This window comes from Sceloporus undulatus, chromosome 10 (assembly GCF_019175285.1).
Source record: "Sceloporus undulatus isolate JIND9_A2432 ecotype Alabama chromosome 10, SceUnd_v1.1, whole genome shotgun sequence".
Lineage (NCBI taxonomy): Eukaryota > Metazoa > Chordata > Lepidosauria > Squamata > Phrynosomatidae > Sceloporus > Sceloporus undulatus.
Genome location: NC_056531.1, coordinates 12476328 through 12501445, shown reverse-complemented (window position 1 = coordinate 12501445; position 25118 = coordinate 12476328). Strand labels below are relative to the sequence as shown.

The window sequence follows — 25118 nt, the reverse complement described above, 5'->3', positions numbered from 1 at the left end:
ACTGGATGAGCACGCTTTCTACTCCATCACCCAAGTCATTTATAATGATATAGAAAAACACTGGCTCTGGGACCCTACTTGGCACTTCTCTCCAGCATTCTTTGGATCCAATCTTTCAGCGAGCTCCATATCCATCTAACAGTAGCATCGTCTAGCCTGGTGGTTCCCAAACTTTGGTCCTCTACACGTTTTGGACTTCAGCTCCCAGAATTCCTGTTGACCAAGCTGCATAGGACACCTGGAAGTTAAGGTTCTAAACAGGAGGACCAAAGTTTGGGAACCACTGGACTCCAGCCCGTATCTTCTTAGCTTTTTCTGCAAGTATATTGTAGCTCCCTGGTGTGGAAAAGCATGCAGCATGGATGGAAGGTGGCCAGTTCAAAGGCATGGCCCTCCTGAGTGCCTTTTTGTTCCTTGATTTTTTCCGACGGTCCCAGAAAACATGGTACAGCCCTCTCCAAATACGCAAATGAGAACTGCATGCTGGGCTTCCCCGCACTATCTGCTTCCACCAATTGGTGGCGCCGATTGTTTTCTCGATATTGTTGTATTTGCATAGCGAAGACATCTCACAGGCCCCAGGAAGGTTTAAAAGAAAGCAACTGGAGGACTTGCGGTCAGCTGAGCTGGGCTGCACCCTCCACCATGGCTAGGCCCTTGCCGACTTTGCTCTTCTTGGCTTATTGCATCGGTGAGAAAATGGGAGCGATTCGGCTAGGATGGCTCCCCATTTCAGTGGTTGGCTGTTTGCAACTGTTTTTAAAAAATTCTCTAGCATCCCTTAGTTTACAAGAAACAGCGGCTTGCATCCTATTGGTTAGTCCTAACTGGAAAGACCTGTTGAATTCTTCTACATCTTTACCCACAGGGTCAGTCATGCTTACCACTTGATCCCACTTAGTCTACTCCAGTTGAACCCAATATGATTCAAGCCCGTCTCAGTTTTCCAGAGCCCGTTTTAGATTCCAAGGAGGGTAGGAATCCTGAGCCATTCATAAGGGAGTTCAGAGCATCTGTCACTGCAATAAGAAATCACACCTCCCACAGGTCTTTTCTTTGCTCAAGAAAGGCACAGGAGTGTTGTCTCCCATTGCAGTTGGCAACCATCAGCCTCAATGGGGTGACTCTTTATTTTCCTATCCTGTTCATTCCAGGCTTCAGTTCTCAGTCTGCTCTGACTCAAAGCAGTCCGGTCTCAGTGGGTCTGGAACAGACGGCCACCATCTCCTGTACCCTGCAAGGTGTGCAGTTCATCAGCAGTGCCTACCCTTCTTGGTATCAACAGAAACCAGGGAAGCCGCCTCGGTTACTTATCTACAAATCCAGGGAGAGAGCCTCTGGCGTCCCTGAGCGGTTCTCAGGAGAGACTGCCGATAACACTGCGACGCTAACCATTGCCAGGGTCCAGGAGGTGGACGAAGGAGACTACTACTGTGCTGTGTGGCACAACAGCGTGTTCCACCGTGATGCAGTTGCCTGTGAAGCAGAAACAAAAAACCTCTGGCCTTAGAGAGGGGTGAAACAGCAAGCGGAAAGAAAGGGGAAGGGAGAAAGGCAGCTGGGATGTGCACTGAAGCTGTCCATCTGATCCCCATCAAGCTCTTCGTGGTAAATTTTAGTCAAGTTGGCTTCTCCTTGTATTCACTCTATGGATCGGAGACCTCCAAGGCTGCATCCACACACTGCAGAAAGAATGCAGCTTGACACTGCTGTAATTGCCATAGCCCAATGCTATGGAGTCCTGGAATTTGTAGTTTGGCTCCACGCTGTAGGATCCTGCCATGGCTGCATGCTGTGGGATCCTGGGGTTTGTAGTTTTGTGAGATAGGTAGTTCTGGTGCTAAAACAAACTCCAGATTCTAGCATTCTATAGCATGGCGCTATGGCAGTTAAAGTGGTGCCAAACTGCATTACTTCCGCAGCCCAGAAAATAACAGCTGGAATAGTTGGGGGGTATGGAACCAGGCGATGGACAATGCGGGCTGATACCTGTTCAGAAGAGCCAATAAACTGAATAATGGGCAACAATATTATCACCCTTCCATTTGTGTTGACAAAAGTTCTCTTTTTTCTATCTCCCTGCTTATGGTGCGGCCACAAAAATTCCTAGACATCTGAACAAAAAGCTACCTCTATCTCCGTATTGGAAGGCACTCCAAGGGCCATCTCGCCCAAGCCACTGCTGGGCAGGAATCAATGGCCAAAATGTAGAGATGTGGCCCTTGAATCTCTCTTATAAACCCCCACCCCCTTCCCAGTGTTTTTGAATGGTTCTTCAGAGACCAGAGCTACGAAGTGCAGATTTGCATAAGGGAGGCCTTTCGTTGGTCCTGTGAAGCTTTAAGGGAGAAGACATGGAGGATCTTGGAGTCAGCGAAGCTGGTCTAGATCCTCAACCATGGCCTTGGTCTTTCGTGTCCTTGTTCTTTTGGCTTGTTGTACAGGTGAGAAGCTGGGATTATTCCAATTGCAATGGGTCCCCATTTCAGAGCCTGAGAACCCCATTTGGAGTGTGGGAGAACTTCCATTTCCATTACTTCCACCTTAGCTGCTAAGAATGGTGCCTCAGTTTCCCCAGAGAAAGAGATTTGTAAAAAGCCTTTGAGGGGGGCAGGATTCCCGTGGCTTTAGGTCAATGGGGTTATCCCTACCATTAAACAGAAGCTGGTCACCTCAGGGACAGAGGCTGGAGGACCTTGTTTCATTTCTAGTACTGAAAAAAGGCATAATAATAATAATAATAATAATAATAATAATAATAATAATAACAACAACAACATGTATCCTGTCTCTCCCTACTGATCCGGGAGGGTTACAAGAAAAAGGAAATAGAATAGAAAACATAACATGATCAAAATGATACAATCCCCAACTCTCCATCAACATCATTTAATGAGAGGTCAGTCTGGGAATTAACTATTTATTCTAGCTGGATTTGGAACATGGGAGATTGAAGCCAGGCTGTCCTTCACTCCCTGCTGCAAAATATTAAAGCCCAGTTTAGTGAAATAACACAGAAAGGTCCCCATTCATATGTGGACGAGGGACCTTTTGGAATCAATTTGGCATAGAGGAGCAGAGCCGGATTGAGATTTGGGTCTTTCAGTGAGTGGGAATGAAGCCAGAGAGGGCACACCTGTCCACCAAGGCGGGACAGAATTGGCCACCGCCATTGCAAATTCCTTCCTTCAATGCCATCCTTGAAGACCTGAGATGGCAAACCTCTCTCACAACGTCTGCAGTGTAGAATTTGACTGTCGGTTTTCCACCCGGCTCCTTTCAGGACTCCGTTCACAGGACTTTGATTTGGAAGATGCTTGGGCTGATGAAATTGAACCTACTGCTGTACCAGGTATGGATTTTATCAGGATCTCCCTCAACATGGTCAAATGTACCTTGGTATCTGTCACGGCATGAGTTCTCTGTCTTGCAGCTTCCATGGTGTGTGATATCTGATCTCTGTCTTATCCAGTCTTCAGCTCTCAGGCTGTTCTGACTCAAAGCGAACGGGTGTCAGCAGACTTAGAAGAGACGGCCACCATCTCCTGTACCCTGCAAGGTGTACAGTTCATCAGCAGTGTCCACCCTTCTTGGTATCAACAGAAACCAGGGAAGGCTCCTCGGTTAGTGATGTATAATTCCAGACAAAGAGCCTTTGGAGTCCCTGAGCGGTTCTCAGGAGAGACCTACGACAATATGGCGAAGCTAACCGTTACCAGGGTCCAGGCAGACGATGAAGGAGATTATTACTGTGCCGTAAGGAATGGTAATACATAGCACCATGATGGTTTCAGATGAGGAACTGAAGCAAAAAACCCCCACCCCTCTTGGAACCTGTAAGAGAGGCGCAGAAGCAAGAGGAAGGAAAGCAAAAAGCATGTGCTCTGTCTCATAGGATCATAGAGTTGGAAGAGACCTCAAGGGCCATCTAGTTCAACTTTCTGCCATGCAGGAACTCACAATGAAAGTCCTCCCTGAGATGGATGACCATCCAGCCTCTGTTTAAAGACCTCCAAAGAACTAGATTCATCTTCCCTTGTCAAACAGATCTTACTGTCAGGAAGTTCCTCCTAACGTTGAGGTGGAATCTCAACTTTTCCTGTAGTTTGAATCCATTGCTCCATGGACTATTCTCTGGAGCCACAGAACACAAACTTGCTCCATCCTCAACATGACATCCCTAGCAATATTTAAACAGGGCTATCATGTCGCCTCTTAGCCTTCTCTTGTGCCACATAGGGCATGCTTTCCAGACCCTTCACCATTTTAGTCGCCCTTCTTTGGACATGCTCCAGCTTGTCAACATCCTTTTTAAATTATGGCAGGCGGAGTTTCACATGACCCTCATGTGAAACGGCAACAGTGTGCAACTGAATCCGTAACCATAGGAGAACTACTCTCATTTTCATCAGGACAGATAGATGTGGGTTGACTAAGCAATCAGATCTGCAATGGCCCTGCAGACACAACTCCCCTTCCATGGCGTTGACCTGACTCTGGATGTTGCACATTGGACAAAAGGGCACAATGGCTTCTATAGGGGAACTTACACGTGTGCAAGACAGCGATGGTATTCTGGCCATTCAGCCCCCACAGCCCCCCCCCCCATCAATGGCCAAACTGGCAACAGCTAATAGGATGTGTAGTACAAAACATGTGAAAGTCCTTGGCCATGAAAGGCTGGGTATTCTGGAAAATATCCAGCAGACCTGAATTCCTTGGGGAATGGTGGAAGGAGAATCCATTTCAGGTAGAAAAAGGGCAACCCATCTCCCTGTACCACACACACACAGGATTACATTGTATCAGTATCAGCTCTGTTCTTGTTATTCTAGAATGGTGCCCATACATTTATCCATCCATCCATCCATCCATCCATCCATCCATCCATCCATCCATCCATCCATGTGGTCCTAGCATAACATAGCATTATCCTGCGCAAAACATCTCCCATCTCAAAACCCCCTTCTATGCATGTTTATTTAGGTCCCTAAATGCTCTGAAGGCATCAGATCCTGCCTGATCTTGGAAACTAAGCAGGGTCAGGCCTGGCGAATACATGGAAGAGAGACCACTGGGGAATACGCAATGACACAATTCCCAAAAGAGAGACATCTTGGAACAGCCATGCTCTCCGATGATATCTCAGTGGATAGAAACTGGATCACTGATGGCCCAAAACCCAAGTCGGCAACAGTTGGTAGGCTGTGAAACTGGGACAGAAGGAGGAAGAGGAGGAGAAAGGCTTACAACTGGGTTCCCTGAGCAAGTGATAAAATGTTCTTGCTTTCCTCTACCAGTGGATGTAGCTGTTGCTTTCTCACTTCTCCCTAACAAATATGGGCAGCTTCTTTCTCTACAGCAGATGTGGAAGGAGAGGGAACTGTGGAAGGACCTGCAATGTGGCTTCAGTAGGGAAGGTGATGCATGCGGTAGTGGAGTTGGGCAGATGGAAGACTCCTGGGGCTATTTTATTAGCAGGGATGTCAACATCCCCGGAGCATCTCTGTCCACTCTGTGCTTAGCTGGGGCTGGATGAGAAGATCTCTCCATCAAGAAGGTATTGTTATGTCCGTCCTTGTGACGCAATGTATGGGGTGGCTTGGTTTTCAGCGAGCAAAAAAGACCCATTTGCTTTACCAAAGACCTGCTTCTGGTGGAGAGTAAAATGGTGGGAATGGCCGAAAAGAGTCACCTGGGAATCTGAAGGTGGGAACTTTTTATGTTGAAATGGCAGATATCGCAACCCCTTTTCTCTAAGGCAGCCCAGGTTAAAATTGAGAAGGGTCTCCTTCCACACCCCTGATGAATGTTAGGATGTGCGGTCTTGCTCAGTGGTGAGGGAAATGCACTCTGCCCATGTTTAGAAGCACCGCTCTCAATGTTGTATTTTATGCTCTTTTGGGCTGCTGCTTGGTTTGGGAAGCGTTGGCGTTGAAGACCTCAACCTCTGATGGCTGTTGTTCAGAGATGGCTTCCTGCTCCCTCTTCCCAAGATGACCAAGAAGAAGAAGATGATGTTCTCTTCAGATGCATGATGCGAGCAATAGGGGGTCCCCTCCTTTCTGGTGGTTGTCGTTTGGCGATTATAGTTAAAGGGGAGCAGATTTGCATGAAAGGTCTGTCCTCTTAACTCTAGGGATTCAAAAGAGGTTGGGAGGAAGCCAAGAGGAGATCCTTTTGACTTTGGAAGATCAACCCACCAGCTTTCCCCAGAATGGCCCAGGCATTGCTTCTCTTCACAATCCTCGCTTCTGTCGGTGAGGAACATTCATTCCGTGGAAGCGATGAAACAAACCTAAAACCAAGACACATATCTTACGTACCCTAGAATCATGACACCTTGATGCAGCGACACTGAAAATCTTCTTAATAATTGATTTGCAGCCTTCTTCTCTTCCAGGTCCAAGTGTCCAGCAACTCCAGACCTTGAAGGACCCCGAATCGGTGGCTTTAGGTGGGACGGTCACTATGTCTTGCCGATTCAATAGCGGAACCATCGGTGATGGCAACTACCCTTGGTGGGCCCAGCAGAAATCTGGGATGAAACCCCGTGCAGTGATGCATAGCACCAGCACCAGGCCATCGGACGTCCCGGACCGCTTTTCTGGGTCCAGGGCTGGGAATGTGATGTCCCTGACCATCACTCGGGCCCAGATGGAAGACGAAGCCGTTTATTACTGTTGTGTGTGGTCAGGGAGCGAGTGCACAGTTGCTCATTTAGATAGGGAAGTGAGACAAAAACCCACCTCTTTGGCTTTTTCCTGAGCATCAAGAGAAGTGGTGCTTTTTCGACCTTCTGTAATGTAATGGATGAGGTCTCAGACAAAAGCAGAGAGAGAGACAGGAGCAGGATTAGAGCGGAGGCCTTAGATTCATTCTCTCGATTGACTATGATGCTCTTGCAAGGAGCCACCTTGATTTTAGCAATGCAAACAAAACATGACATGGCCGGTCAATCTGAGATGAATCCAGGAGTAGGCAGCCTGCAGGAGGGATGCTCTAAGGCTGGAGTCCATCCTAAGGTTGCAAACAAAGACAAAGGTGGTTGCTTGTTTCTCCAAGCCTCCAAAGTACCATTAGACATTTATTCTTTCAGTGGTTCATGCCCCTTTGGGCAATGCTACCATGCACCTAAAACACCACCTAAGATTAAGGCAGGTGTACTCCACTTTCCAGAAGGTACCTTAATTTACCTCCTTACTCCTCCTTTGGGTATCTTGGGAACTAATCACGTCCACGAGTATAAAAACAACAACAACAACAACAACAACAATAGTATGGTTTATTTATATTTCCCGCCTCTCCCTGCAGATCGAGGTGGGTTTACAACACACATAAAATTACAAAATACAAAATTACAAATTACAAGTATCAATCACTAAAGATACAGAAAACAGCTTTATTAATTAGCAATGGTAAGTGGATAGTGGAACAGAAGCAAAGAGAGGTCTCTGTAGTTGAAAGCGGGGGCAGTTTCTGCTTTGGGTCCCACGTTTGGGGGGAAAGTGGGATATACATTAATAGAATAATAATAATAATGTATGCGTATATGGACCCCGGAGATACGTGCAGCTCCTCCCACTTGCAGGCCCACTAGATGTCCCAGATGAGAAGGTGGCTGTCTCTGGGGCAGAGACGTATCTCACCAGGGCTGTTCTCAAGGGAACAAAGCACTCTTATTAGTAGGGAAGCTGGCATCGCCAAGTACCAGCTGGAGAACTAGGGCTGCTGCCACACCACAGAATTAACACAGTTTGACACTGCTTGAACGGCCATAGCCCAATGCTGTGCTTTGTAGTTTGATGTGGCCCCAGAGCATGCTGACAGAGAGGACTGAGTAGCTCACCCAACTACAGATCCCAGAATTCCATGAGCTGTGGCAGCTAAAGCGGTATCAAACTGCTCCAATAGGTGCAGCCTAGGTTAGGCTGTCTCTACCTTGTACTGCTTTCCTCTGGAGAAGGAATCAAGGGACCACAAGAGATTCAAGCAAAGAGAAAGAGGCCTGCTAGACTTTTCATGCAGGCCTCTATGCTGGTTAAACCCCATAGACACATTTGCATATACCCACAGAGCAAACTAGCTAGCTAGCTATGCGCCACAGCCATGGTAAAGAATAGAAGCCCATCATGTAATAATAATAATAATAATAATAATAATAATAATAATAATAATAATAAATTGCTACCAGGTGTTTTTCAGCCCTTATCCCAACTACTTCTGGAGCTGTTTGCATCTGTGTGCTCAGCTTTTCTTACCTGTTAGCCATTTGTTTGAACTGGCAGACAATGACTGACCAGACGAATGTGTTCAGCCCTTGCAGATTTACACATTTCTACACAGAGCCACTTAAAGATTTTCAGCTTCTGGTGAACATATTCATTGAATCACCTCCTGTCTGCTAGTCCAACCTTATTGATCCATGCTTGGGAAGTTGTGTGAATCAGCCCTTGTAGTGATCCCCAAACCGTGGACTCAAATCCTTTCCCATTCTAAAATGAGATGCGTCTACTGCTATTCAAGCCTGGTCTCCTGAATGTCAGAACCTAGCCAATTGCTCCTGACAAATTGGGTAGTTTCTCCAAGATCGGAGGAAAGCACTTTGAAAGGGCTCAGAGGCGCTTGATCATCCAACCTTCAAAGCACTTTAGGTGAGGACCACCAGTAGCTGAAGGTTTAATTTAAAGTGGAGTTGTCTGTGCTGTCTTACACATAAAGCTTCACCCAAGGTCGCATCTATGATGCAATCATTGAAAGCATGCGCAGGGTGATCCCCTCTTTCCAAGAGAAGCTCCAGAATTTAAACCTGTGCAAAAGGGGGAAAACAACCTTTGGAGGGTGCTGGACATTTTAAGTCTTGTTCTTTCCAAAGTCCGTTGCTGTCCATGATGTTGCCCATTGATACCATGCTGGACCATCATAAGGAAGAGCCAATGGCAGCTGGCAATATTTGCATAAAGGTGATAGAATTTGGTTCCACCAGGAGAGATAAAGGGACGCTAGTGGAAGAAAAGCACACCAGAGAAACGGACGGTGTGCATCCCTGTGACAATGTTGTTGGTTCCGGTGATTTCGTTGCTGGGCCTGTTTGTTTTAGGTGAGGACCACCAGTAGCTGAAGGTTGAATTTAAAGTGGGGTTGTCTTTGCTGCCTTATGCGTAAAGCTTCATCCAAGGTTGCATCTACGTTGCAGTTTGGCACTGCTTTAATGGCCATGGCTCGCTGCAATGGAACGCTGGGGTTGGTAGTTTTGTGAGCTATTTAGCCACTGTGTTGCCTCAACAAACTACACCTCTCAGGGATGGAGCCATGACAGTTAAAGCGGTGTCAAACTCCATTAATTCTGTGGTGTGGCAGCAGTCCAAGCTGAGCCAGTAACACTGTCTATTCCCTTCTCGCAGGTTCGGAGTCCCAACTAGCAGTGACCCAACCACCCTCCTTATCCAAATCTCTGGGTTCAGAGGTAAAGATCCCTTGCACTATGAACAGCGGGTACAGCATCAGCAAGGAGAGAGCAAGGTGGTACCAGCAGAAATCTGGTGGTGTTCCTCTGTTTCTTTACCACTATTACACTAGCAGCAGCCAAGGCAGGGGCTCAGGGGTCCCAGAGAGATTCAGTGTCTCCCCTGATGCCTCCAACAACCTCTGGAATTTAGTCATTGCTGGGGTTCAAGCGGAAGACGAGGCGGATTATTACTGTGCCACATGGGACTATCTTCTCAGCGGGTGTCACAGTGATCTGCCCTTATGGGGAACTGAGACAAAAATGTCTCACTTCTCCTGTATCAGAAGGTGAAGTAGAGCAGAACTATAGTCCCCAGGTCAAAGGAAGCCCTGGACTCCCTCTGTTCTGCTTCGGTTAGACCTCACTTGAAATCCTGCACCCAGTTCTGGGCACCACAGTTGGACGTTGCCAGGATGGAAATTGTCCAGAAGATGGCAACCGAGACGAGAAAAAGTCTACAAACTAAACTCTGCAAGAAAAGCTTTAGGAGCTGAGCATGGCTGGCTTGGAGAAAAGGAGATGGAGAGAGGATACGAAACATCTGTCTTTAAAGATCTGATGGAGTGTCATGTTATAAAATGGAGCATTCTGCCACACGGCAGAATTAATCTAAGTTGACACTACTTTAACTGTCATGGCTCCATCCTATGGAATTTGCAGTTTGTTTTAGGGCCAAAGTTCTCTGAGAGAGAAGGCGAAATACAAACTACAAATCCCAGAATCCCATAGCACTGAGCCATGGCATTTAAAACAGCGTCCAAGGACATTAATTCTGCAGCGCGGATGTAACCTAGGAGCTGAACCAAGGGACACAAATAACAAGAAAGAGGTTCCACGTAAGCATAAGGAAGAACTTTCTGAATGTGAGAGCTGTTCAATGGTGGATAAAATGTTTTAGAAGGTGGTGGACCTTCTTTCTCTGGAGGACTTTCATGGCTATGTTTCATAAGCATTTTAGCTGCGGTTGGATCAGATTTCCCTAAGGGTCCTGATGGTGTGATTCTCTCCTATTCTATGGACCTGTATGGAAAGTAACAACGCATATGAGGACTTAATTGTTACCATTATTGTTGCTATCACAGGTCCTTCTCCTCTTCTTCAACACAGCTGTGTTCTTGCCCATGAGTATGGATGAAGTTACGTCAAGTATTCTGTTGGGGGCCCAACATTTTCAAGGAGTGTGGTCATGCCTTTGCTGTCATCTGGCTCTTAGGGGTTCTGGGGAGACCTGTCCTCCACACCAACATTTGTCTACCCCTTCATTAGACTTTTGTCCGTTAGATTTGAATGCATCTCCCAGGAGTCGGGTTCCCAGATCTTTGGGGCTGGTCCCTCTTCTCTGGTCCTCAAGGTGAGGAGGGAGGGATCTCAAGGTGAAGAGTGTGTGGTACAGTATATGTATTTTCCACATTTGTTTGACTTAGGCCTGAATCCTGTTGGTGAGTTCCAACTAGACTAGATCCATTAAATCAATTGCTGAATACTAGATCAACAAGTAAGTAAATGCAATTGATTCTCTGGGTCTAATCTATACAAAGGGATCTTGTAGCAGCTTTCAGAGTAACTGAAAGAAAGAAGCTGGTAGCATGAGCTTTCATAGACGATTTAATGATATGACCCAAAAGGAAAAGGGGCTGACTAAGGTAGAGGAAAAGACCAAGACAAAAAGCAACCTGATGAGGTTCCTCAACCTGGTGGCATTGAGTGCTGGGTGACCATTGCGAAGAGGCCAAGCCTGAGGGACCTGGTTTCTCTGGAGGGCTGATGGGAGCCTCATCAGAGGAATCCTGTTAGTGTCTTCCATACGTTCCCCATTGCAAAATGGTTTGGAGATGTTTCTCCAATGCGCAACGTCTGCACTTGGTTCAGGGCTGTGGAAGCACTGCTCATTCTTACTCCTTTTCAAAATCTGCCTCTTAGAAATCTCTATGGTGGTCATTAGCTTGTCTAGAATGTCCCATCATGGTCTGCAGGAAATTCAAATAAGAGCAATGGCTAACCAACTTATTTACATGAAGGGAGTACCTTCAGACCAAGTGTGATTTAAGAAAGGCAGCTATCCAATTCTGCCATTGAACCTAACCGTTATTTTCATAGTCCACCATGGCCTGGGCTTTGTATTTCCTTGTGTTGCTCACATACAGTTTAGGTAAGGTTTCAGACAACACTCATTACATAGACCAAGAAGCAAACTACTTGCCTTTGTCATGTCGTGTGTTCTAGCTGTAGTATATTCTGGATATCTGAGAGCACAGAATGTGACTCCAGGTTGTAACATTTGCGTTTGCTTTTTCCTAAAGGGGTCAGTTCTCAGTCAGCGCCCATCCAGCCTGTTTCCCAGTCTGTGTCCCTGGGACAAACAGCCAAACTCTCCTGCACTTTCAGCGATAGCTCATCTTTCAAGATCGAGTGGTTCCAGCAGAGATCTGGCCTGGCCCCTCGCTTTGTGCAGTATGCTGGAAGCAACAGAGGGGAAGGGATCCCAGATCGATTCACGGCTTCCCAATCCGGAGACGTTGGCTATTTAACTATCACCAGCACCAAGGTTGAAGATGAGGATGATTATCATTGTGGAAGGTGGGACAGCAGTGGTAGAATATTGCACAGTGGTAAACACTTATGGGGAACTAAGAAAAAAACCCATCACTCGGTCTCCCTGGAGAGGTAAAAAGGGTGTGTCACTCAAAGAATCTACATTCAGTTCAAGGTTGCGGAAGTGGAGCTGCCCATGAGCTCAGGCTTCTATGCATTTACCTTGGAATGAAGGCCCATTGAGTTGTATGAGTTCAAAGACCTAGCTGTTTTGGTCTGGAAAATGAGTATGCAAAGGGATCTTGCAGCACCTTTGAGAGTACAGCATGCCCGCGCCATATGCGCTCAAGCCGCGGGGCGGCGCGTCTCATTCAATTGAATGGGCGTGCGTGCCCATTGCGCCCTGCGCGTGCCTGCGCTGCCGCGCACGACCCCCATTGTTTCCAATGGGGCTCGAACATAGGCGGAATTCGCCTTACGCGGTGGGATCCGGAACGGATCCCCCGCGTAAGGGAAGGATGGACTGTAACTGGAAAAAACAAAGGAGTTGGTGGCGTGAGGTTTTGTAGACTTGACCGTACTTCCTCATGCATCAGAGGAAGTAGGCTCAAGTCTACAAAATTTCATGCTACCAATGTCTTTGTCAGTGCATGTAGCAATCCAACCCTATTTCTTTTCTCTTGAAGAAGGTACTGATGTAGTATAAGCTAGGACAGGGGTAGGCAACCTACGACCCGCGGACCGGATCCGGCCCAGCGAGGCCTTGGGACCAGCCCCAGCCCAGTCCTGTCACCGATTGCCGCCGGGGCCTTTGGCCTATCAGGAGGAGGCGGGCAAGCGGGGGCAAGTGGCGGGCAAGGGGGTCAAGGGGGAGCAAGCAGGGGCAAGGGGGGCAATTGTCTATAGAAGCCTCAGAAAAATGCATTTATATTAACATTTTTTTAAAAATCAGCAATTTTTTTTCATGTGTCCTCCATTTTAAAAAAGTGTCCTCCATTAGAAATTTTTTTCCTACATTTGTCCCGGTTTATTTATTTATATACTTTTTTTTTTAAATTAATTATTTATTTTTTGGCTTCGGCCACCCAGTTGTCTGAGGGACAGCAACCCGGCCCCCGGGTCAAAAAGGTTGCCGACCCCTGAGCTAGGATCAAGGGCTTCCTTCTCATAGAATGGCATTGATGGTCACCGCCTCTTCCCCAACTCCTTTCTTTCCCTTTTGCCCTGTGTCCCTTTATACTGGTCTCTCACAAGGGGGTGGGATGGAGGAACCTGGTGAGATGCCATTGGTGGAGGAGGCACTTTCTTCCCTTTTAAAGAGCCAATCCGAGAGTCCCAGGCAGACGGAGCGCTTGGTCTCAGCATGGAGTGTGTGCCTGGATCCCTCCCCATGGCCTTGGTCCTCCTCTTGGTCCTCCTCTGCTTTTCAGGTAATGGAGGCAGCTAAAGCCCTTGGAGAGATGCTGGGCTGATGACTCTATGTGGGTAAAAAGGGTCACCTATGCTTATATGGAGGTACAACTCAATGTCTTTCGTTCTTCTGGTTTGTAGTTTCTTCCTCACAACCTGTCCTGACTCAGAGTCCCTCAGCATCCTTCGCCTCAGGTGCGACCATCCATCTCACCTGTGCCATGTCCTCTGGATACGTCATCAGCAACTATAGGGTTGGCTGGTACCAGCAGAAACCAGGCGGAGGCCCTCAGTTTGTATACCACTATTACACTAGCAGCAGCCAAGGCAGGGGCTCGGGGATCCTGGAGAGATTCAGCGTCTCCCCCGACGGCTCCAAGAACCTCTGGAATTTAGTCATTGCTGGGGTTCAACCAGAAGACGAGGCAGATTATTACTGTGCTACATGGCACAGCGGCACGGCTCACGGTGGGAAGTCTGATGGGGAAGTGAGACAAAAACCTACGTTCTGCTCCTTACTCACCCCCCGATAGAATGAAAAATGACTATACAACTCAGGTTGTCTTGAGACAGTTGGAACCATTCAGTTGGAAATGACAACAGGGTCCCTGAGACAAAAACCCAGCACACCTCCTTCATTTCTTTCATTGTCTGTGTTTGGGGTATATATGCTCATGGATTGTGTTTTTCCCATGAGCACCAATGTCATTCTAGCCTCCTCGATGATGTATATTGCCATCCAGCTATAGTATGGCTTTTAGAGTTTTATTTTCTTGAGTTATATATTGTTGTGGATGTTTATTATGGGTTTTTGCTGTATGGAGGGTGGGCATGCAATGTTTTGTATTTTCTTGTAATTACTCTTGTATAATTTTGTATTTTGTTATAACTGTATTGTTGTATATTGTATAACTTTGTACTTTGTATTTTGTTGTAACAGTACTGTTATATATTGTTGTAAACCGCCCTGATGTTTCGAAGGGCGGTATATAAATAAATCTTTTATTTTATTATTATTTTTATTTATTGTGTGTGGAATATAACTGCTCAAAAGCAGAGGTGAGTTTTCATGGCCCTATAGATGCTCTCATCTTACAACTCCTATCAGCTCTAGCCAACATGACTGATGGTGTGGGATTATGGGTGCTGCAGTCTGAAAACCTTTCAAGGATAACCGTGGCCCACCCCAGCCTTGAAGCTGAATTTGCCCTGTGCTTGAGATCATTTGAATCACACAGCTGGAAATGATGTGTGCCTTCAAGTCATGTCTGATGGGGACCCTAAGCTGATTCTATCCTGGGGTCTTCTTGGCACGTTTCTTGAGAGGGGGTTTGCCATTGCCATCCTCTGCAGAGGCTGAGAGGGTATGACTTGCCCAAAGTGGGTTTCCATGGCTGAGCTGGGATTCAAGCCTGGTCTCCAAAGTCATAGTCCTGCTTTTAATCTGTAGGGGGCAATGTTGGCCAAGTGTCCCTATGTCAAGCACAACGGACAGAGGAAGACAACCTGCAATCTTCTCTTTGCTTTAGGAACTTCCCCAGTTTCCCCAGAATGGCCTGGCTCCTTCTTGGTGTCACAGGTCTGCTCTCCATTGGTGCAGGGAGTTTAACTGGCATCAAGAAGTGGTCATTTGGGCTGAAACCTTCTGATGCAACCTCTGCATATGTTTGGTGTTGCTGCATTGTAGCTCACAGGTCTTTAGCCATTGGCCCTCCAGATGTTTTGGACCTCAGCTCCCAGAATCCTCGACTATCGCCCAAGTTGGCTGCAGTGACAGGTCAACAGCGTAGGAAAAAAGTCTTCAACTTCTCCTTGTGTCCTTCTCTTTCAGATCTTGATGTCCAGAAGCTGCAGAGCTTGAAGGAGGCTGAATCTGTCTCTTAGCTGGGGTTGGAATGCCTTTCTCTCTTTCACATCCTTGACCAAGGTGGAGATCTGACTACATTTAGTTTGGATTCATTTTATTTTGAGATTTCATGAAGGGCTCTGGGGCAGAAAAGTGATCCATAGGCCTACAGGAGTGGCCCCTCTTCTTGGTCTCAGACAGTGGTTCCCAAACTTTGGTCCTCCAGGTGTTTTGAACGTCAACTCCCAGAAGCCACATCCAGCTTGGTCAACAGTCAGGAATCCTGGGAGCTGAAATCTAAAACATCCACATGGCCAAAGTTTAGGAATCTCTGGTCTAAGGCATTGTGAAGGTTGCAATGAAGCCTGGAATCCTGCTAGTAACATACGCAGAAAAAGTGTCACTGCACATGCGGAGTGACTTTTTTAGACAATGTGGAGCAGATGCCGCCAGCTGATGGTGGTGAGTACGGTGTTCCACACTAGGAACCATTGCAGATACACAATAATACACCAAGATTAGAGTGGCAATGAACACGACACAGTAATACACCTAGATTAGAGTAGCAATGCACACTACCTACTGCCTTTGTGCACTGGGCATTGCCCAGTGCAGTGACAGCTACATAGCTGTCCCTGCATTGTGCAATTCACAATGGCAGTAGGTAGTGAATTCCACCATAGTGCAAGACATCAGAAGTGGTGTATGTACATAGTGATATGTTGCACTATGGTGGAATTCAGTACAGTAGGACGCCCATGCATGCATTTTTCTGCAAATGTTTCAAACCACGAAGAGGGAGGCTTTTGGCTTTCTCCTAGGAAGAAGTAGGTAAAGCTAGGGACACCCCGGCCAATGGAGAGGAAGCATATTTGCATGCATTTGCATCCTACTCAACCAGGGGCTTAAGAAGACCCAGAGTGCCCAATCCAGAGAGGATTTAGTAGCAGGAAGCCTACACCTTCCCTTCCCGCCTTGCCATCATGGTTTGGCTTTCTCTCTTTTTGAGCCTCCTGACCTACTGCACAGGTAACAGGGAACATTTCTTGACCCCTCTGACTTATCCCTCTTTTTGAACCCTGAGAATGGACCATTCCTCAACCCAGGCTACTGCCTGATGGCGTTCCTTCCCTTTCCTATCAGCATTGTGGAATGGGTCCCCAAGTCAACATGGCTTCTCTCTGTTCTTGGATTTCTTTCAGGGACGTTGGCCCAGTTCATAATGACTCAGCCGCCCTCCGTCTCAACATCTCTTGGTTCAACGGTCAGGATCCCTTGTACCAGGAGCAGCGGAAGCATCAGCGACCATTATGTATCTTGGTATCAACAGAAGCCTGGCCGTGTCCCTAAACTCATGATATATGATGACAGCAGCAGACCCTCTGATATCCCTGACCGATTCTCTGGTTCTGTGGGCAGCTCTGAGGCCACCTTCACCATCTCCAACGTCCAAGCAGAAGACGAGGGAGTCTATTACTGTTTATCTTATGATAGCAGCAGGCAGCTCACAGTGATACAACTTTAGGGGGAAGCAAGGCAATAACCTCCTTGCAGCTGGTAGCTTTTGGTTTGCAAGTGGTTTATAGTCTAACTGAAATTGTAGGTTCATCCTCAGTCTTTGGCTACCTGTAATTTAATAATAATAATAATAATATATTACCTGCCTTTCCCCATGGATCGAGGCAGGAGACCCCAACAGTTAACAAACCACATTAATAGAAATACCTGGGCATTTGACCTGTCAGATGTGTTTGGGGCAGGGCTTGCCTGCAGATTGGAGGAAAGAATGCTTTGGTTCACATTCAGAGTGCTTTCCTCTTCACTGGACTTCAAATCTCAGGGGAGAGGAGGCAGGTGTTCAGAGTTAGAGGGTTCTTTCAGACAGAGGAAATGGTTCAGGACGTGGCTGTTATGGGTTGAAAGCCAGCTAACACAGAAATGTTTAGATGTGTGGTGACCATGAGCATTCAGCACACAGAGGACGAAGCTAATGAGCTACAGCTGTTGCTCATAGGTACATGGTCACTCTACTGCCTGCGTGCAGCAAGCCAAAGATGAACATGTGTCTGATTAGACAAGGGGACAATTTTCTTTGTGGGACAGGAAGAGGCTGAGTTTGTGGGACCGCATGGTTTGGTGTCTATATAAACTCATGGACTTCCGGTAATTGTGGGTTTTGAGAGAGGAGTTGGTTGTGAGATCTGTATAGTCGCGTTGGTTGTTTGGTTGCACTTTGTAAATAAAGATAGCACTTTCGGGAGCTTGGCTTGTCTGGTTGTTAATCAGCAGAAGCCTGGCAGCGAATGCTGGAGAGTTCCCGATGGTACCTGTATTCCATTCATTTCTGGAAGACATCCATCTGCTGTTATCTTCGCTGAGGGCTGTGAACACGTTTCTAAATTTGTGAGCTACTCTGCTATACTCTGACAGTGGCAGTATTTGTTGCTGTCAGACCTGGCATCTTGTCATCCTTGTCATTGCATGAATTGTGACGTAGCGCAATGCTCAGATTCAGAGGAGGAGAGCTGAGACGTAGCCATGTCTCTAAGACCATTGCACAAAGAGGACCATGGCACAGCAGTCCCAATGTCCATTCTGTCCTGGCGCATAATGTGTTCCCGTGCACAATGGGACACCTTGGGCATCAGGACATGTCATGCATCGGGACATTGCACATTCGCAGTTGATGTGAAACGGAAGTCCCCACTGTGCGATTGAATAGCTTGCTTTGCCTTGAATCCCATTTTTGGAGAAAGGCAGGATATATATGCAATATGTGTGAGATGCCCCGGGGTCTCCAAGGAAGACCTCCCAGCATTATCATGGTACCATAATCCCCAAGGCTCTCCCCAAGGAATGTCATAGGGACAGTGTACAGCAGTGCTTCCCAACCTTTGGTCCTCCAGATGCTTTGGACATCAGCTCCTAGAATTCCAGTGCCCTTGGCCAAGCTGGCTGGGGCTTCTGGGAGTTGAAGTCCAAAACAAATGAAGGAGCAACGTTTAGGAATCATTCGTATACAGCACAGTCCTATGTCAGAATCGTACGGATCAAGGCAGGCTAATAATAATAATAATAATAATAATAATAATAATAATAATATGGTGTTGATTATTTAGGCTGTGTGGTTTGGACTGCAGTGTGAATTGGTTTCAAACAAGGTCTCAGTTGACATCATCAATATGCTCCAAGAAGCAGACCAGTGAGGAGATGACAGATTTGCATCAGCTGAATTTTGGATGGTTTAAAAAGTATGGCAATCCCATTTGCCACAAGGCAATAGACTGACAATCTGGAGCCGGCAACATGGCATGGACTTTTCTTCTCTTGATGCTTGTCACTTTTGGCACAGGTAACGTCGGGGAGATTACTTCTTGGTTGGTGCTGGTTCTCTTTGAACGATTCAGATGCTCAACTTGGTCGCAAAGCTTCCGTGGGTTGTAAGTAGGACACATATTCTGGCATCTTGTTAGTCACACAATGCAAGCGTACCCATGTGGAGTGATGTGGCATGATCTTTTTTTAGACATGGCACACTGGTCATATCCAGCTGGTGGTGAAGAAAGCAGAGATATGGCTATGGGACTGTTGCATGCACAGTAATGCATTCAGGTATAGAGTAACATGTGAGGAATTGCCTCTACTCATTGCTTTTATCATTTGAAAGGCCACTTTTGTAGGTTTTTAACTGCATTGTGCTTTTAGCCATTTTAAGTCCCAATTTTGGGAAAAACCAGGGTACAAACATAACAAAGCATTGTGCGCTGCGATTGCACAATGGCTTGCTAGCCATGTGTGTGGAGCATTGGCCCACATACATGGTGCTATGCTGAGATTCACCACAGGCGGTTCAGAGCATATGATACACTGAAATGATTGTATAATCTTGGCCATAATGGAGCAAGATTTCAAAATGGTTTTCCATTTCTCCCCAGGTTCCCTGGCCGCGTTTACTCTGACCCAGCCACCTTCCGTGTCCGAGTCTCTGGGAAGAACGGTTAAACTCCCTTGCTCTCTAGCTGGTGGGACACATGGAACGGTGTTCTGGTATCAGCAAAAACACGGGGCCCGTCCAAGATACCTACTGAAATACACCACGGATGCTGGGATCCCCGGTCGGTTGTCTGCCATCAAAGATTCCTCCAACCGAATTTGCTACTTAGTCATTGCTAACGTTCGGTTGGAGGATGAGGCGGACTATTATTGTCAAGTGCGGACTGGTACGGCGTACACTGTGATGCCACCAAATGGGGAACTCAGTCAAAAAACCAGCCTCCTCCTTTTCTTACCTCATGCCTGACTATGGGCACGAGGAAAGTCTCTGGAAGTCCCTGGTTTTGTTCCTCTCCTTTCCGATTTTAGATTGGAGATTGTCATGACTTTCCCCCCATCTTGAAGTATTCCCAGAGAACTCCTAGCATTTATGAGAACTTTTCATTCCCAGTCTCCAGGGCTGTTTCAATCAACCCAATACTGCTAGACCCATTTAACTTGCGTCTTTTCTGACAAACCAATTCTGCGCAAGTGTGAATGAGATGCAGATCAGAATCGATTTACATTTGGCCTTTGACCGGCTGAAGCGGGTCCATTTTGAATCAATTCATTCATCAATGTGAATGACAAGCGGGCTATTTTACAGGGGAAAAATGTGATCGGGGCAAATGTAGTGTGAACCACACTCTGCTGTCGAATCGATCCATCGATTCGGATTGCAAACTGATTTATTTGTAAGTGGGAATGAGGCCATGATCATTGGGAGAGAGGAGGAAGGACTCAAGGGAGCATGGAGGGAAGGAGAATCCAAGATATTTCAAGGAAGAGCTAGCAGACTCTGTAAGACATAAGCAGAGGTGGGCATAGAAGTGCATGGTGGATCTGTTACTCTCCAACTGCTTGATACAGAATCTTAGCCTGGCCCTTTCCGTAGATCTCAAAGTGCTTTGCCTTTTGATGAAGCCATTTGGGATTTTGCTGGGACAAGAGGTAACCGGTGGAAATCCATGGGAGGATCCCAGGAAATTTATGGCTAGTTTAGGGTCTGGCACATTTGGCAGAAATAATCAATGCAGAATTACCTCCGCCGTCTGCATCTGTTACTGCATGGCAGGAAAACATTTGGTATGCATGGATGCTCTTGGCTTCCGTTTCACTACCGCACAGAGGTCAAGTGCGGTTATGTAACTTTCTCTAGCTAAGACAAAGAGTCTGGTCTGGTCTGGACAGGTTGCGTGCATTGCAAACTTTGCAGGGCTTATTCATGAATGCAAAGGAAATTTTAATCAGACTGACAGGCAGTTTGTTATTCATTTTGCCTACTTGCAGGAGGAGGGCAAAGAACAGAATCCTTGAGTTGGAAGAGACCCAAAGGGTAACCCAGTCCAACCCCATTCTGACACAACCAAAGCCCTCCTGACAGATGGCCATAAACAAAAATATGGATCAAAATAACATGCAGTTTATTTATTTTATTTATTCCCTCCTGTGCATGATATTGTTGATGTTTTTTCTTCTTCCTACAACAAAGGAAGGTCTCTTCACTCTTCATGCTCGCACCTTCTCTCCATGCAAATTTTGTCTCTGGGCGTTGGTTCGATTAAAATATTGCATTGCTGCCTCCTCCTCCTCCTCTGAGGAAATGTAACTTTGCAGCAAAAACAGGAGGAAAGAGCCCTCTGCATGAGTGTCCTCCTTCAGTTTATGGAGATTTCAGAAAGGAGGAAAAAGGACTCATTCACTTTGCTGCCTTTCTTTCCGTGGAGAGATCTCACCATGGCCTGGATTCTGCTTCTCCTTGTGTTCTTCAGTTCCTCCTCAGGTAAGGATTTGGAGAATGGGATTGGAAGCATTGGCCCCCTACAAAGCAATGTAGCTGCCCTGAGTCCCAGGGTCCTCCAGGTCCTCTGCCTCAAGGAAGGCAAGGGCAAACCCCTCTCTGAAGACATTTCCAAGAAAACTTTGTGATAGGCTGGCCTTAAGATTGCCGTAAGTTGGAAACGACTTGAAGGCCCGCGACAACACTGGATCCCATTTCTGGTAGAAGGCGGGATATAAGTGCAACAAATAAATAGGGGCTGTTTAAAAAATATCTCTGTTTCGTACTTTAAAATCAAAGGAATTATAGCATTTTTGTATAATGCAAGAGAGGCTAACAAGGTTTTGTTTTTTGGGGTCTGTACAGGTGTCCAGTTCCAGCCCACATTGACCCAGCCTGCTTCCGTGTCCGTGTCCCTCGGACGAACAGCAAAGCTCTCCTGTTCCAAAAATGGTGGCGATAAGTGGGATGCCGCCATCTCCTGGTACCAACAGAAACCGGGACAGGCTCCTCGCTTTCTACTCTCCAGCACCAACATCCGGGGAGAAGGGATCCCGGATCGCTTTGCGAGGTCGACCTCTGGCAACACGGGCTACTTAACCATTTCGAATGTCCAGGCGGAAGATGAAGCAGATTATTATTGTGGTGCTGCTGGGTACAATGGCGATGGATGTCATGGTGGCTCAGTGTGATGGGGAACTAATCCCTTCTCCCGCAAAAGAGTAATTCTTAGTTACTACAGAACCTCCTAGATTTTATTTGCAAAATGGTGGTCTACTTGGTCTACAGCTTTCCCTAAAAATCCTGCCCATATTTAGCCTTAGTGATGTCTAGTTTCTAAGAGTTCACTTTTAGGGGGAAGAGTTGGTCTATTGTCTCTATTATGTTTGAAAGAAGCAGATGGCAACAGACACCACCTGCGCTTGTTTTGCCGCTGAGATAGCTGGAAAGCCTGCAATATGCATGAGCACCCCTTCTTCTCCGCTCACTAGTGCATTGAGTTCAAGTTACCCTTACACAACCTGCTCTGGGCAGGGACATAGCAGCATAGTATTACAGTGCACCCTTGGTATCTGCTGGGGTTTGGTTTGAGGACCTCTCTGTGGATACCAAAATCCGTGGATGCTCAAGTCCCCGTTAAATACAATGTCATAGTAAACCGCTGTCCCTTACATAAAATGCCAAAATCAAGGTTAGTTTATTGGAATTTATATATTTTTAAAAATATTGTCAAGCTATGGATGGTTGAATCCATGGATAAGAAATCCATAAATGCGAAGGGCTGACTACAATGTTTGTGAGGCAGCTGGTGCTGGGAAGGACATTTGGATTTAGGAGAGCTTTGTGCTTTTTCTATCATCCCAGTCTCTTGCTGAATTCAGTTGCTGAGTTCAGAGTCAGGGCCCAAACAGACAGGCCAAAATACATCTGCTTCGGGCCACTTTGGAGGTATGCTGTTTAAATGACACACACATCTTAAGAGGTCAGAAGTTGCATCAAAGCTACGCTGCAGTCCTTAGGGCTGGAGCATGGCTTCCGACCTCTTAGGAAGCATGCAGCATTTAAACCCTTAGTATGGTTTACCAGTTTGAATGTTGGCTTAGGACTTTGAGAGACTGGGGTTCAAATGTTCGCTCAGCCACGGAAATCTCCTGGGTGATCTTGGACAAGACACACTCTCTCAGCCGGAGAGGAAGGCAATGAATGGCAACCCTCCTTTGCAGATATCTTGCCAAGAAAACCCTGCGCTGGGTTGCCTTAGGGTCACCATAGGCTGGAAGCGTCTTGAAGGCACCAAACAACAAACAATTGGTCTACTGCATTTTCTGAGAAATAAGCTCTTGTCAATCTGAGATGGCAAAGGACTGGGATCAGAAGGCAAATTCATCATAGAACTTTATCATAGATCCCCTCCGAGAAACTTCTTGTAGTCCTCCATCTTCTGTCCTGAACATTTTTGGGGGGGAAATTCTTTTGACGGTCAGATTGAAGATTATAACTTGAGGTTATAACTCAATGTATGGCTGGTATTCTTGTTTGGGGTTATTAAAGCCTGTTTTGTTCCAGAGTTGTCCTTTGTGTAAATCAAAGTGGAAAACACAACAAAGCATTGTAATACGGAAGCATAAAGTTACATAGAGATTACACTCCCCTAATCTTTGTAGTTTCCGAAATGGAGAGGATGAAGAATGAAACATTTGTTTTCTTTAAATGGTCCATACGTTGGATTTTTTTTTTTTATGTAGACTCCTTTTTGTTCTTTGAATAAACATCGTACAAATGCTTCTGCTTTGAAATTGGCTTCCTGGCTTTATTTATTCATTTATTCAAGTTGTTCTGTACCAACTGTCATGTACAACAAATCTAGGCAGTGTAAAACAATACAGAGGAGTTGTTGGATTTGACATGGAATGTTTGGAAACGCTGAGACCTTTTGCAGCCTCAGCTGCAAACTTAGTCCTTCCAAAAGAAGAGGGGCGATTGAGAAGTGGTGGACTGGGACTAACAAAAGTGGGCTGGGGAGATCTATGGGCCGGAAAGCGGTTTCAAACCTGGCCGGTTCCTTTGACAGGACAAGAGATTGAGGAGAGGAGGAGGAAGGGGAGAGGTCAAGCTAGCTAAGCATCAGCAACAAACTTGTGAATAGTCAAAATCAAGAATGTCAAAGCTGCAAATGCGGAAGGCTGACTGCATAACTTTGTAATCTTCGCACTTGTATTGTTGGATCTTTGGATAAACTAACTAACTATATGGTTTATGCTAAGCATGAATAAATTCTAGTTCTAAACATTTCTACTGAGCTGTCTAGATTGAATTTGTCCCTCTAGTGAAGTTCTGCAGAGGGCTGTGTCAATGGATCTCCAGAGCTTCAGATAGAGAATGTTCTATCTCCTTCTCTGAGACCTGATCCTGTTAACTGGAGATGCCAAGGGTGGTTCCTGGTCCGGTTTTCAACTGGTTTGTCCTTTATCTGGAGATACCAAGGACTGGACCTCCTTCTTCCAAAGCAGTCCATTTTTGTTCCTCTTCCTGGCTAGACTTTATTCTGTTGCGTTGAACCACTGAACAAGGATGGCATCCCGACCGATATTTTCCCAAACCCCGTATGCAAATTGGTTCGATTACATTTGTTTCCCGCACAACCTCACACCTTCCAGGAAGAGGCATGATGCTTCTTTGCAGGAGAGCCAACGACAGATTTGCATGAGGAGGCCTCTCTTCAGCTCAGCCCAGTTTTAAAAAAGGAGCCAGGAGGACAGTCCCAGGCACTTTCTCCGTTTCCTTCAGAAAGCCATCCTTGCTCCGAGGGCTCATCATGGCGTGGGCTCTTTTGCTCTTCTCTCTTCTCTATTACTGTGACGGTAAGAGTGTGCAGAATAATCCATAACATGGTATCCTCACACGAGGAGAATGCTTCGGTGATATCCGAGCTCAGAGTATCAATTATAACATTACTTTCTCATTTTCCCCCTTTGAAAAGGTGTCTATTCCCTGGCAACATTGACTCAGCCTGCCTCTGAGTCTGTGCCCCCGAGAAAAGAAACAAAACTCTCCTGCACTAAAGGCAGTGGGAACTGGAACACTGCAGTCTTCTGGTATCAACAGAGACCCGGAGAAGCCCCTCGCTTTGTGCACTGCAACGGCTGCAGCAGAGGGGAAGGGATCCCTAACCGGTTCTCGGCCTCTGCTGCTGGCAACACTGGCTATTTAACCATTGCTGACGTCCAGGTGGAAGACGAGGCCATTTATTACTGTGCTTGTTGGTCTAGCACTGACAGCATGTTCCACAGTGGTGAACTCTGCTGGGGAAGTGAGACCAAATCTTTCACTCTTCCTCCCAAAGAACAGGGAAAGCAGAAGCGCTGAAGCACTTAGCTGAGCCTGAACTGGTTGTGTATGTTTTGGAGCAAAATGCATGATATTATTATTATTATTATTATTATTATTATTATTATTATTATTAGTGAGTTCTTCCCTGATCACCTTTATTACCCACTTTTATTTTGGCA

General features: G+C 46.4%; 1 protein-coding gene and 1 gene segment (V, D, J or C); both read left to right on the top strand.

Annotated features, from left to right (window-relative positions):
* Positions 1-636: 636 nt before the first annotated feature.
* Positions 637-25118, top strand: part of LOC121916567 (immunoglobulin lambda-1 light chain-like) — a 189793-nt gene continuing 165311 nt past the window's right edge. For 3 of the 8 annotated variants that reach the window (XM_042441830.1, XM_042441832.1, XM_042441831.1), the window contains exons 1-2: positions 9035-9100; positions 9405-9729. In XM_042441830.1, the coding sequence (XP_042297764.1) occupies positions 9055-9100; positions 9405-9729 (371 nt within the window). In that variant the 5' untranslated portion in view covers positions 9035-9054. Of the gene's footprint in view, positions 692-1154; positions 1456-6176; positions 6261-6403; positions 6705-9034; positions 9101-9404; positions 9730-24349; positions 24471-24589; positions 24891-25118 lie in introns of those variants that run through there. The other 5 variants (XM_042441841.1, XM_042441846.1, XM_042441847.1 and 2 more) reach the window with 3 other exon arrangements.
* LOC121916570 lies at positions 20965-22283 on the top strand. The segment is given in 2 exon segments: positions 20965-21111; positions 21475-22283. Coding segments are annotated over 2 exon segments (465 nt in total).